The sequence below is a fragment of the Poromitra crassiceps genome (assembly GCF_964638095.1).
Source record: "Poromitra crassiceps genome assembly, chromosome: 12".
NCBI lineage: Eukaryota > Metazoa > Chordata > Actinopteri > Beryciformes > Melamphaidae > Poromitra > Poromitra crassiceps.
In genome coordinates, this window is record NC_139632.1 from 32,112,717 (window position 1) to 32,127,562 (window position 14,846).

General features: G+C 41.8%; 1 protein-coding gene across 1 annotated transcript; it reads right to left on the reverse strand.

Moving 5' to 3' along the window:
* Nucleotides 1-507: 507 nt before the first annotated feature.
* alkal1 (ALK and LTK ligand 1) lies at nt 508-12,945 on the reverse strand (the record flags this gene model as incomplete). The annotated part of the gene is made up of 4 exons (XM_083647112.1): nt 508-572; nt 7,764-7,847; nt 9,223-9,276; nt 12,675-12,945. The coding sequence occupies 4 exons, from the start codon at nt 12,943-12,945 to the stop codon at nt 508-510; spliced, it is 474 nt and encodes a 157-aa protein (XP_083503238.1).
* Nucleotides 12,946-14,846: the final 1,901 nt, after the last annotated feature.

The window sequence follows — 14,846 nt, forward strand, 5'->3', positions numbered from 1 at the left end:
AAAATAATATGAATGGTGGTGACGTCACTTATGAGACTGGTTGTGTGTCACACAACTGGTGAGTCACACAACCAGCAAAGTTATCTTTTAATACTGTATTTATTGTCTTTTCACCGTTCACCACCACTCGATGCTGCTGCGTGTGCTGAAGCAGGAAGTAGGTGGTGACTTTGGCTCTCTTTCTGACCAGAAGCAGTTTCAGGTTCAATCATAGTATCCTCTAACAGCACAAACGTTGGGCAGATGCTCTAGAGACACATGTCTGTGATTATGTGAACATCACTTTTCTTCCTTCCTTACATATTACTTGCAGATGCCAGACACACATTGGAGTAAATTTGGCCAACTGACAGCAAAATATTCTCTGTAATATTCTCTCTCACTACTGTTCTATCTGTATCTTCATTAAGCACATTCACTTTGAAGTAGGATATGGAGGATGTTGAGAAATAAGCATGAACCCCAATCAAGAATTAAGGGAAAAGCACTTTTACTCACATGCAACATCTACGACTGCGTGCAGAGTGGACTCATTGCTAATCGTGTTAGCAATCTTGCACATCTTTTGTAATCTGAAAAAGAAAGATAGATCATGGTGAAAACGTCATTAATATGCCGACAACATCATTGTACAGTCATAAGCATCGAAACCAGAGGTTTTCAAAGTGGGAGGCGGGCCTCCCCAGCGGGGCTACAAGCAGTTTCAGGGGATGGCTCAGTGATTGGATTTGGTTAAAGAGATCATTCAGAGATACCGTAGTTTGGGGGAATTTGACAGTTTTTGCCACTTTCCCAGAGTCAGAAATTAATAAATGCCTTCAGACAGAACTGTTTATGTATTTGGTGTAGTTTGTAGGGCATTCACAACTAGTGAATTTTACTAGTCGACTAGTCGTCCCTAAAGGTAGTCGACTAGTCGTTTTTTTTTTTTTTTTTTTTAATCTTTAAGAAAGAACATGAGGTATTTACCCGACATACATGGACTATCATATCCCATACCCCATATCCCCCACAAAGAACATCAAAACACAACAAAACAAAACAAGAAAACTGCATTAGATACACAATAATCCAAGAACAAACAAGACTATTGGACAAACAACCAAACAAAAACAATGCATTCAGCTCCTATCCTGATAAGCCTAATGACACTGGGGTAAAAAGTTCTTAAAGTCAAACTCTGTATGTGGTTGCCATATTTTGGGGATGTCTAAGAATCTGCCTTTGCTCTTGTAGTAAATGTTATCCAACGTATGGTAGCTCGAGAGTTCATTCCACCAGTGAACTACAGCTGGGGGATTGGATGCTTTCCAATTTAAAGCTATGCATTTCCTAGCTGCCAACAGGGCAAGATCTATGTATTTACTTTGAATGCATTGATTTTGTTTGGTTGTTTGTCCAATAGTCTTGTTTGTTCTTGGATTATTGTGTATCTTATGCATTTTTCTTGTTTTGTTTTGTTGTGTTTTGTTGTTCTTTGTGGGGGATATGGGATATGGGATATGATAGTCCATGTATGTCGTGTAAATACCTGTAAATACATGTTCTTTCTTAAAGATAAAAAAAACAACAACAACGACTAGTCGACTACTAAGCACAGTGTCGACTAGTGGTTTTACTAGTCGACTAGTCGACTAGTCTGTGAATGCCCTAGTTTGTAGTATGTCAAACAGCAAAATCAGGCTATCTTGGCTCAATTGTTGAGTGTCTATGTCATCAAATAACATAATCATGATCCCATAGGCATCCAGGAATTGAACGAGGGGGGCGGCCCACAGTCTCACACTTTGAAAACCCCTGACCTAAACCCAAATATATTGTTTGTGTCTATAAACACCACGATTCTTGAAAGTTGGAGTCTGATGATGAAAATAATCTTTTAAAGCTCAAATTTCAAGTTACACTCTAAACTCAATTACAGGTCAGGTACTTTAGCTCCATTGTTCACAAACAATGCAATTATAAACCATCTAAATACTTGTAAAAAGTCATGTTCTGCCAGACCTGGCTTCAACCATGAACTTTGTCAATCAGTTAAAAAAAAGTCTTCAAGCCAACAGAGCCAAGTGAGCAGGGCGTGTTGAGGTCAGGGGTGATGGCGCTATCTGCTGATTCCTGACCAGCCATTTAACGTTACCAACAACAACAACAAACTCTGCATCCTTCATGGTTTTCCAACACCAACATGAGTAATAAATAAACCATAACAATACGCACCCCAGCCCAACAAACACACACATTCATTCTGACAAATCTCCATCCTGGAGATGATAAATTGCTTGAGAACAACACATGTTCTTTTTTATTTTACAGAAGCAAGATTGTCCAAGACAAACTCAACTATCTAAGGCAGTTATACCAAGCCTCTAGGCTGAAGGCCTGTTCTGATGCATACTTGATTGTATCACAGATGCAAAAAAACTAGCTGAGCAGATAAGCATCTGTGACAAACGGACATCATCATCGTCATACTCCAATTTCTGCCTGCCTGATGTTGTCTTTCCATTTCCCCAACGTGAACAACTCTGACCAAATAATAATCATAATAATTGATTGGATTTGTATAGGACCTTTCTAGATACTCAAAGCACTTCACATATCAGTGGGGGGGGGGTGGGACTCAACTCATCCACCAGCGATGTGTAACACCCACCTGGGTTTGGAACACCCACCTGGGTTTGTAACACCCCCCTGGGTTTGTAACACCCACCTGGGTTTGTAACACCCCCCTGGGTTTGTAACACCCACCTGGGTTTGTAACACCCCCCTGGGTTTGTAACACCCACCTGGGTTTGTGCAACTCGCAACATAGTTTTTATCGATAATTTTAACCTTTTCTGGAATCGCCCTGCTTTCTTCCGGCCTGATGGCATTCACCCCAATGCCTTGGGCTCACGCATTTTAACTGATAATTTGTTTTATAAGATCCACACCAGCCGAACATGACTAGCCACCTCCATGCGTCCACTTCCGGTCACTCCTGTCCCACACCTTAGAAACTCCCTCTCCACCAAGGATCACGTTAGTTCCCCCCCCCCCGCTATCGTCAACTCCAGTCGCCTCCCCCACTGCATTGCAGACAACAACTTTGTCAGTCAGTCAGACACCCGATCATCGAACAGTAAGAAACATTCCCCTCATTCACATCTCCCGGGTGCGCCTCCGACGCCGCACTTCACATTCTGGCATTAACCACAACAACTTAATAACTGTTCCTACCAGAAATCCCCCTATTTTCCCCAGCAGCACACGGACAAAACTGGACGATCTGGCATCTACACAAGAGTTTCAGGTCGCTAATGGCCTGAAATTCATGCACCTAAATGTTAGGAGTTTACTCCCCAAACTGGACTTGGTAAATATTTTAATCAATGATGCCTCTCCTGACGTTTTAGTGATTTCTGAGTCATGGCTGTCCCGCAGAACTGAGGATTCTGATGTTGCTATTATTAATTTTAATTTGTTTCGTGTGGATAGGAGAGCCAAGGGAGGAGGAGTTATAGTCTATGTCAGAGAGCACTTAGTGACACATGTGTTGGCATCCTCCTCCATTCCCAAGTATTATGAGTGCATTGTTTTGGATGTTTGCACGGGAGGCGATTCACACATAACGGTCGCAGGTGTGTACCGCCCCCCCTCCGCCCCGAGCACGGCCATTGATGACCTCGGAAGGGTCTTCTCACAACATATTAACTCTGAATTCATTCTCCTTGGCGACTTGAACCAGGACTGGCTGACTGAGTCCTCCTTCAGTCTAAAACAGCTCTGTATTCAGTTAGATTTAACACAGCTCATTCAACACACAACAAGGCCGAATACAAAACACCCCTCCAGATCCACTTTGATAGACATAATTTTGACCAACAGACCACTCAAATATCCCCAAAGTGGGGTATTCGCTCAAGGCATCAGTGATCACTGCCCTATAGGATGTATCAGACAAATAAAAATTAGTAAATCTAAAAGTAACTATATAAGAAAACGTTACTTTAAGCACTTTGTAGAGCAGGGCTTTTTGCATGATCTTTATTACGCGGATCTAGAGAGGCTGTGTCTAATTCCTGATGCTGAATTAGCCTCAGCTCATTTTTCTTTTGTTTTCAACTTAGTAGCTGATAGGCACGCGCCGTATAAAAATCTAAGAGTGAAAAATCGCTCCAGTCCCTGGTTCACACAGTCTGTGAAATCTGCCCTACGTCTCAGGGACTCAGCCTGGTCCAATGCCAGATCTTCTGGTAATTCAGCAGACTGGTCCCACTTCAGGATGAGAAGAAATAAATGCACTGCCGTAATCAGAAAGGCCAAATCTGATTATTACTTAGCCTCACTCAATGATTCCCAGCAAAATTCAGCAAAATTTTGGAAAATAGTGAAATCTTTAAAACATGCACCTAGTTCCGCCCTTCCCCCTCAGATCACCGGCGAGCACGGTTCTATCACCGATAAACAGCAAATGTGTGACGCCTTCAATCGTCATTTCAGCTCTGCCGGGTTTGCATTTGAAAGGTCATTGGCCAATTCGACTTCCGCAACAACATTACCCCCTGTTCCACCCTCCTTGGACCCTTTGATTCCCCCTCTCTTCCACGACCGATTCTCTCTCAGCCCGATTAGCATTAGTGAAGTTCAAAAGGCATTGTCTAAATTAAACGTTAAGAAATCAAAAGGAGAGGACGATATTGCCCCCTTCTTTCTTCGCCTTAGCGCACAACTGATCGCCTCTCCGATTGCGCATTTATTTAATTTAACATTTACTTCGGGCGAAATTCCTTCCATTTGGAAATTCGCTCAAATCATACCTTTATTTAAAGGTGGCGACCCGAGTATTCTTGACAATTACCGTCCAATCTCTAAATTATGTTGTCTTGCTAAAGTCCTGGAAGCTCTAGTAAACGAGCAGCTTCGATTATTCATGGACTCTTACAGTGTTCTTCAAACGCAGCAATCAGGTTTTAGACCAAAATATAGCACAATAACGGCTTCCTCTCTTGTAATAAACGACATACAAAACTGTCTTGATGCCCGCCAGCACTGCGCGGCTATCTTTATTGATCTGTCAAAGGCGTTTGACACGGTAGACCACAATATACTTCTGAGTAAACTGTCCTCCATTGGCTTAGACAGACAATCAGTCACATGGTTCTCCAATTACCTCACGGGGAGAAAACATTCCATAGTTACAGACAGTACGCGGTCTAACACCCTTCCTACTAATAAAGGGGTCCCTCAAGGTTCTATCTCAGGCCCAACCCTGTTCACGCTCTATATAAATAACATTCTCTTTCCTAGTGAGCTCTGTAATGTCCATTACTATGCAGACGATACGATCTTATATTGTGTCGGGGATACCCCCGCCCAGGCCGTTGCAAGCTTACAATCTGCCTTCAATGCTTTTCAAAATTCCCTGTTTAACCTCAAATTGGTTCTAAATTCCAAAAAGACAAAATGGATGCTTTTTTCCAGGTCCCCATCCATCATGGACAGCCTTAGCATAGTAACCCTACAAGGCGAAGCTATTGAAACTGTTGAATCCTATAAATACCTTGGGATCTGGGTGGATAGCAAACTATCCTTCAATAAGCATATTGAGCACCTTGTAAAAAAACTTAGGAGGAAAGTTGGATTCTTGTACAGAAATAAGTCATGTTTCTCTGCATCCTCTAGAAAACAATTGGTTCAATCTCTAATATTGTCTGTTTTTGACTATGGTGATATTGTGTATATGCATGCCTCATCTTCTGCCTTGAAGTCACTTGATGCCGTGTATCACAGCGCGCTGCGCTTCATAACTGGAGATAAATTTCTTACTCACCACTGTGTTCTGTACGAAAAGGTGTGTTGGCCCTCTCTTTCAGTCAGAAGAGAACAGCACTGTCTTTTGTTTATTTATAAAGCCCTAATCGGTCAGCTTCCTCCATATCTGTGTTCACTTCTCACTCATGCAAGCAATCGCAACGGCACACGCTCACAGTCTTACATCAGGCTGCGTGTCCCGCGTGTGAGGACCGAGCAAGGAAAGACTGCTTTCTCGTACTATGCTCCGGTCAAATGGAATTCACTGCAGGACATTATAAAATTGGATCAATTACTTCCTCTGGTCTCGTTCAAGGCACTCCTTCGCGACACCTTATGTGAGAGATGCACATGTTTTTAGCTAATTGTTCTATTGTCGACGGACTCTAGTTGCAATTTGCTCTGTTTTGATTTCTACTTGCTTTAAATTGACCTTGTTGTTTTGATTGTTCTTATCACTTGTCCTGTTTGTCTGAAACTTTTTGTATATGTACTTTTGTAGCAGGGCACTCTTGAAAATGAGGGCTTGCTCTCAAGAGGCTTCCCTGGGTAAATAAAGGAAATCAAATCAAATCAAATCAAATCAAACACCCCCCTGGGTTTGTAACACCCACCTGGGTTTGTAACACCCCCCTGGGTTTGTAACACCCACCTGGGTTTGTAACACCCACCTGGGTTTGTAACACCCCCCTGGGTTTGTAACACCCACCTGGGTTTGTAACACCCACCTGGGTTTGTAACACCCCCCTGGGTTTGTAACACCCACCTGGGTTTGTAACACCCCCCTGGGTTTGTAACACCCACCTGGGTTTGTAACACCCACCTGGGTTTGTAACACCCACCTGGGTTTGTAACACCCCCCTGGGTTTGCAAACTGAAGTTACCCATGGAAGAGAAGCAATTATACTGTCTATTCAATTACAAGTCTGAATAATGAACTCCTCAGATTGACACTGGCTGTCATTACATGCTCTATTCCTGCACAGTGGAATGACTGGAAGAGCGGACATCTTGGACAGATTGTTCTGGACGGAGAGGGTTATGGCTTTGATTGGGTAGAGTGGAGGAACAGGCAGGCAGAGTGTTCAACTTCTGCTGACAAAAGTCACATTTAGCAGTGGCCATTAGCCAGGCAAACAGAGATCCTAATACAACCTCTCAAATTATTAGGCTAATACACATTTTAATCTGCAAATCTATTAATAAAAGGCAGCCCACACACTCTGGTTCTTCTTATCTTATTTTTCTTTCTTTTTTCAAAAATAAAGAGAAATAAAACAAGAATATACAGAATGTGTGCTATCTTCTAGCTTGGTACCACTACCAGTATCTTCAGTCTAGCTTCAAAACTGAGCCCGCTACAGCCTCTGAAAGACAGTAACGTCGGCCGCGGACATCAGAGTTTGGTGACACCCCGCCCCCCAGCAAGGCAACAGGCTGGTGCCCCTGGGCACTCGCCCAATGCCTTATATGGGTAGTCCGGCCCAGGGCGTGTGCTGGTAATGATAAAGCAGACATGCAGCACATCATGCACACAGTGTCATGTCACTTACATGTGTCATGTATGTAGTGTCATGTCACTTACATGTGTCATGTATGTAGTGGCATGTCACTTCCATGTGTCATGTACTGTATGTAGTGTCATGTCACTTACATGTGTCATGTATGTAGTGTCATGTCACTTCCATGTGTCATGCATGTAGTGTCATGTCACTTCCATGTGTCATGTATGTAGTGTCATGTCACTTACATGTGTCATGTATGTAGTGTCATGTCACTTACATGTGTCATGTATGTAGTGTCATGTCACTTACATGTGTCATGTAGTGTCATGTCACTTACATGTGTCATGTATGCAGTGTCATGTCACTTACATGTGTCATGTATGCAGTGTCATGTCACTTACATGTGTCATGTATGTAGTGTCATGTCACTTACATGTGTCATGTATGCAGTGTCATGTCACTTACATGCTGGTCTGGAGCAATCCCTTGTGTTGTGATAGATTCTATGAAAGTGTGTTCTGCACTCCGATGAGAACTTGACTGGTCCTGCTTAATAGAAAGAAAGTTCTTATCAGGTACAACAAACATATCACAGGCTCCATGATTTCCTTTGATGCACTCTGGCTACACACACTCTGGCTACACACTGTGGCTACACACACTGTGTGGCCACCTAATCCCATGCTGAATGTATATGTGATCCAAAGAGAGAAATGGGTCAAACGTTATTATGAACTCTATTCATTTAAGAGCAGTTATTCTTATTCCAGTCTTTGAAGGATTAATAAAACATTTGTTCGTAGATGGCCTAGACATCTGTATTGGGTGGGTATGTTGTATATGCAAAAGTAATTTTTTCCCCCCACAATGTTTTAAACATGTCATTGTTTGAATGCCATGCTGTCAGGCTGACATTTTTGTATTAAGAAAAAGTGGACAATAAATTGTCAATGCTGTCACGGCATTGTTTCTCTCATTTCTAGGCCATCCTGGAATTAACAGATGTCTTATTCATCCTTAGTCGACTGGAATAAGTTGCTACTTTAGATTAGGTGCTGCAACACATTTAGAAATGAGTAGCAATTATAATTATTAATATATTTTAATCTAATTTACAACATAGTAACAAATCCGTAAATAAAACATGAGTAAATAATCACTTAGTTAACACAACACCATTACAACTACTGTATGTTTTTATAGCTTTCCTTATAGCTTAGATCAGCTAATGTTTTACAAATGATATTTTTATTCCTTCCTTATAATTGAGATATAAATGTTGGACTAATATGAGTACTATGGACTAATCAGATACTAACATCTATAATAGCCTATAATAGGTAATTAAGGTTTAATTCATTATTAACTAACTGCTTGTAAATGGCTTATAGATGAAAGTCATTATAAAGGAATGCAAGTTAGCAAGTGAAAGTGTTAAATGCACTATAACAGTAAGGGTTCAACTGGTCTTTAGTATGCAGACATACAAGTCTACAGTACTAATCACCCCCAAGTCTTTCTGCACTGCCAACAAGCTCCCAGATTTTCACACCAATAATGAACTCTGCTCAAAGGTCCTGAGACAAATAATCAGCTTAACCTCCCATTGCCTTCAACTTGATTCTGTCAGCTCCAGACCATGTGTTGCCCTCAGCTAATACATGACAACCCTGTCCTGACCCACAGCAGTGTTCATGGAGAGTTATGACTTAAGCTTACATTGGTTTATAACCTCGAAACGTTTTTTCTCAGGAGGCAAAAATGCTAAGTTTTGACCAAAAGAGGTATCTGAAACATGTGCCAGTTATGCTCTAAATGTTGTCTTTGCCAGATTAAATATTTTTGCAGAGTCTGGAAGGACTTAAGATGCAATTAAGACTGAATATCACAGTCTTGATGTCGGCTTTGATGGCAATTTTCTTACCTGTGAAATGCTGAATGAATTTGTCCTTCAGGTTTACATCTCTAGGAACAAACTCTGGAAAGGGAAAGCACCATTAGCTCATCAATCAAGGGGGGGGGGGGTGGTGATAACAGTTATTACATTATGCATCTATCATGCATGAGGCTGTAGTAACAGTTCAACATACAGTAGAGCTACTGCATGTTGAGGGCAAAATGAGCATCTTGAATATTGCTAGATATTGCAATTCCGATCACTAATCCTGATACCATAATTATTATTTATGATTTGAGCAACAGAATGAGTTTATTGCACTTTTTTCCCCCATCTTATATAAATATATTTTGACCACAGCAGAGTGAGACATTCTAGATGAAATGTTATATCTCAATATGGCTGAAATTCGACAATTATTAGGAAGTATGGAAACAAAAGTCCTGATATCCAGTATGCATTCAGATATTGTGCAATCATAGTTCAACAGTAGTGCAGACTTGTATGTGGGACTTCTCTGATGGCTACATCTGTACATTACTCTCTGTGGTGACCTGATATCTGACTGCAGGTGAAAATTAGCTTCGGCTAACCCCTTTTACCGTTGTCACGTATGGATGATTCTGTACATGTATAACTATTTTATTAATGTGCATTGTCCACTCTAAATAAACAATAAAGTAAAGTAAAGTAAATATCAGAGCATTCCAATGCTTAGAATCATAAGGGATTTGAGTCGAGAGCACGAAGCCCACCCATCCCCATCCATTCACTGTTCACACAGACAGGTGTCTGATAGCACACTGGACATGCTAACAGGCACTGTCCACACAGACAGGTGTCTGATAGCACAATGGACATGCTAACAGGCACTGTCCACACAGACAGGTGTCTGATAGCACACTGGACATGCTAACAGGCACTGTCCACACAGACAGGTGTCTGATAGCACACTGGACATGCTAACCGGCACTGTCCACACAGACAGCTGTCTGATAGCACACTGGACATGCTAACAGGCACTGTTCACACAGACAGCTGTCTGATAGCACACTGGACATGCTAACAGGCTAAAGAGATTATTTTTTGAGCGTTGTAATGCAGATCAATGTCGTGCGATTAATCCCGTGCCGGTAACATGATGTCAGTCTGGTCAGCTCCCAGACCTCGGAATGAGCATTACTTTATGCAGGCATCCAGAGACTTACGCACATCCACTGGTTGGTGCTGAGCTCAACTGTACTAAACAGGAAAATAAACGAAAAAAGGGGCTCGCAACACAAGTTTCAGATAGCTCCCGTGGCGGACATTTATTCGGACAAACAGTTTCGGCTCAATTCGGGCCTTGACACTGACGAAGGCCCGAATTGAGCCGAAACTGTTTGTCCGAATAAATGTCCGCCACGGGAGCTATCTGAAACTTGTGTTGCGAGCCCCTTTTTTCGTTCATTACTTTATGCAGGACAACGACAAAAGATAACCAACTTTGGATTTGATTTCCACACATACACCTCAAATTATATAACAAAAACAAAACAGCCATAATTACTCTAATTTACAGTTATATATGGAGATACGGCCAACCTAGCCAGAGTCAGAGCCCAATTAGATGAGTTTCCCTGTAATACATGTAGGTGTGCTTATGATACAATGCCTAACGTTAACGTTGTGATAAAGAGCATTCTAAGCAGTTTGTAGTCAATTGAACTCTCACGTTAACTATTGCAGCAATAAAAACAGGTAGGCGGCTACATGAAGGGTCTGTCCAGGATACTTAGTCTTTATTACAGTCTGATTTGAAGAGATACAGTCCGTATTAAGGATTGACCTGAATGGCTGAGTTCCAGCCAGGATATATGACATTGTGTAAGCCATTAAAGGCACAGCAACACCAAGCACATTCTTACTTGTTGGAGAGGGCAAAGAAAGACACGTCGAGACCACTGTTTGCTTCAGGGGAAATTAGGGGAATGATATAGATGGTTGCCTTGCTTAAGTCAGATTGAGGAGCTTAAACAAGTAACATGATCTGGAGTTTAATAGTCTACACGGATAAGGAAGGCAATTTCTATAGTCTGTCTGTTCATATACTGTAAGTCACATCATTCCACAGCCAACGTCAAAACAAGCGTACGAGTATAGTGACGAGAGACATAAGTTACAAGTTACATGAATGTGGCACAATGTAGTTTTGCTCTGTGTAATGTTTCCTGCACAGATGTAATGTAGTTTTGCTGTGTGTAATGTTTCCTGCACAGATTAGTTTTGCTGTGTGTAATGTTTCCTGCACAGATTAGTTTTGCTGTGTGTAATGTTTCCTGCACAGATTAGTTTTGCTCTGTGTAATGTTTCCTGCACAGATTAGTTTTGCTATGTGTAATGTTTCCTGCACAGATTAGTTTTGCTCTGTGTAATGTTTCCTGCACAGATTTTGCTCTGTGTAATGTTTCCTGCACAGATTAGTTTTGCTCTGTGTAATGTTTCCTGCACAGATTAGTTTTGCTCTGTGTAATGTTTCCTGCACAGATTAGTTTTGCTCTCTGTAATGTTTCCTGCACAGATTAGTTTTGCTCTGTGTAATGTTTCCTGCACAGATGTAATGTAGTTTTGCTCTGTGTAATGTTTCCTGCACAGATTAGTTTTGCTCTGTGTAATGTTTCCTGCACAGATTTTGCTCTGTGTAATGTTTCCTGCACAGATTAGTTTTGCTCTGTGTAATGTTTCCTGCACAGATTAGTTTTGCTCTGTGTAATGTTTCCTGCACAGATTAGTTTTGCTCTGTGTAATGTTTCCTGCACAGATGTAATGTAGTTTTGCTCTGTGTAATGTTTCCTGCACAGATTAGTTTTGCTCTGTGTAATGTTTCCTGCACAGATTAGTTTTGCTCTGTGTAATGTTTCCTGCACAGATTAGTTTTGCGGTGTGTAATGTTTCCTGCACAGATGCTCACACTTGGAGATGCGTTCAGGAATGTCATAGTGAGATGGGATGGGGGGGTGGTAGGAGGGTGGTGGGAAGAGATCATTCATGTTGAAGATTCTACAATGAATACTGAGTCATTCACAACTAGTGTGGCGTGACAAGACTCCTCAATGAATACATGATACCTATCTATCCACTTTTGCATGTCACCTATATTCATGAGTGTTTGGACGAGGGAGTGATATGTCTGTTGGAAGTGGGGGCAGGTGTACGTTTAGGAGAAGCAGATCTCTTTTGGTAATGAGAACATCTAGAGCACAGTAAATCTGACATATTATCTCTGTATCCTACAAAGATGAACTACAGTATACCTGCATTACCTTTCTTGGATTAAATAAAAACACAACACAAAAACCAAGTTCACATTCCGGCCAGCCTAAGTTGTGCTCCTAAATGAGGTGTGCTGCACATGCCAGACCAATGCCAGCTGTCTCCCACAGTAAAATGCGGAATTAAGCTTTCATCATCAGTAGCTAAAAATAATCTTATCAGCTTACCTATGGGTCTACTGTTATCCAGCCTAGGAACATAGAAAGGCTTTTCGCGGGAGGAGAACTTCATGTCTTGTGCAGCAGTGTAGAGTCCACTGCTATAGCGCCTGGAGAGGGGCTTGTCCCGTTGCTGGCTGTCTCCGATAACCTGTAAGATTACATCCAACAGGGTCCTTCTCTCTTTCTGCTTGACCTCCTTGCTGTCCAGGCACTGGCCCGAGGTGATGAGCAGAAGGAAGATAGTCAACAGTATGTGCCATTTCCTCTCCATCTGCATGGCTTCACTATCTGACAACACAAGCAAACAGAAGTCAAGTTACATTACACAGTGGTTAAAGGCTTTCTATCCTACTTTTGAGACATGGATAAATTATATACTGCATTTTTACAGCAACAAATAGGATAACTATGGTCTCTGCTACATGCATACCCCCCCCCCCTACCCCCCCCCCCCCCCCCCCTGGTTGCTTCCATTATAGCTCCTTCACATGTCAGAATGACTCAATAACAAAACCAAAAATGTCAGACATAAGGTTCATAGCCTACTCCATAGCCTCTAAAAGTGGGATTTGAAGTAGTTTGGTGCCTCAACTAGCCTATAAGCAGGTGTATTCTCAAATCAGCTGTAACTATGCATTTCAGTTGGTTCATTGCTGAGGTAAAATAAATAAATAGGCTAATTAACTTCAAACTTACTAGTTTAGGCGCAAAAAGATGCTTATGTCCTCTTGACTGGACACAATTGTCTTCAGCAAATTCCTCCAGGCGTTGTTTGCGGTCCGATGTAAGAGAGGACAGCCAGCAGATTGAGTTCAATCACCACCGTCTTTCTTGAAAGAATGCGTCCCGTTTTATGAGGAGCCAGCTTCTTGGAGGTAATACAATCGATTCCGAGTCGAGTGGGTGGTAAAGCAATGTTGACATCTTTGGTTCAATTTATTCTAGTGGCAGTCGCTCCATTTGGCATGCGCCCCTCCTTTACGCACCAAAACATGACAGCACAATTACGCAGCACTTGCTCTCCTGAAGGCAAAACAATACCGAAAGTTAATTTGTAAAGGAGGGTCATATTGAAATTTCCATTGAGAGAGAGAAAAAAGAAAAGAAAAAATGAAACGATAAAACTTACTTGCAGTGCGCAAAGTAGTTTACTAGTTTCCAAAGTAGCCTATGAGCGATATGGGTGTGGGATGCAGACAGAGGAGAATCTGGGCCCGCAAGCTTATAGCTGACCTGTCTGCTAATTGACGTGTCGATGTTTTTGTTCATCGATGTCCAAGTCTTGTGACCGCCTAAGCGCTGCAGAGAATGCGCTCCCAGGAACAGCCCTCAGAGTGTTTTTACCGGAGTGAATGGAAATCTAATAATTGTGGTCTAGACTTATGAAATTCGAGGGCACAGGGCAGGCCTATGACAAATATGCACTTTGAAAAGGGTTGAAAAAGTAGCCGTAGAATATTACTTTTATCATGAGCCCTGCTTTAAAACTATATGAACTAAACAATAGTGTTGCATGTGATCTGCAGGGATCCGGGAGGCTATTTTTTTTTATCTATCATGTAAATATAGGCCTAATTAATTTATCCCTTAATATCTTTTTTTGCCAATTGGTAGTCTATATAGCCTAGTTATTGGCCTAACTGCATTCATTCAACACCACCATGCTGTAAACATTGCACTGGCCATATTTCATAGATAAGGATGGACGTCACCTAGCCTCAACGCAAGACTCATCAGTCATTCTTTTCAATAGTAGCCTATTGACAATAGTATTGTCAATGGGTTTCTTTCTTCTTGCAATAGGGGGGCCACAGCAAAAAGGCTCATGTTATTGGGGGCTTTGCTTTGGTATGGAAACGTTTGGGAACCCCTGCCCTATGCTACATTCTTTTTAGGCATTCTCATTATCTGCAATTGCTATGCTAACGTTCGGACAGTAGGGGGCAGAGCGAGACTGTGGTTCCACTGTCTGTTACTGTTATGTGATTCCCGTGATTCCCCTCAACTGAGGGTACCTGGCTCATTCTTTCTACTATTTGCAGAGGTGGAAATAGTACTGACAAAGCCTACTCAAGTAGGCTACAGGCTATTGTTACGTTAGTGAAAATGTACTGTAAATGTTAATTTAAAACTGTTTTATGTTCCCTTCCCTCTTCCCTGTGTGTTTAGCTGTCTTGT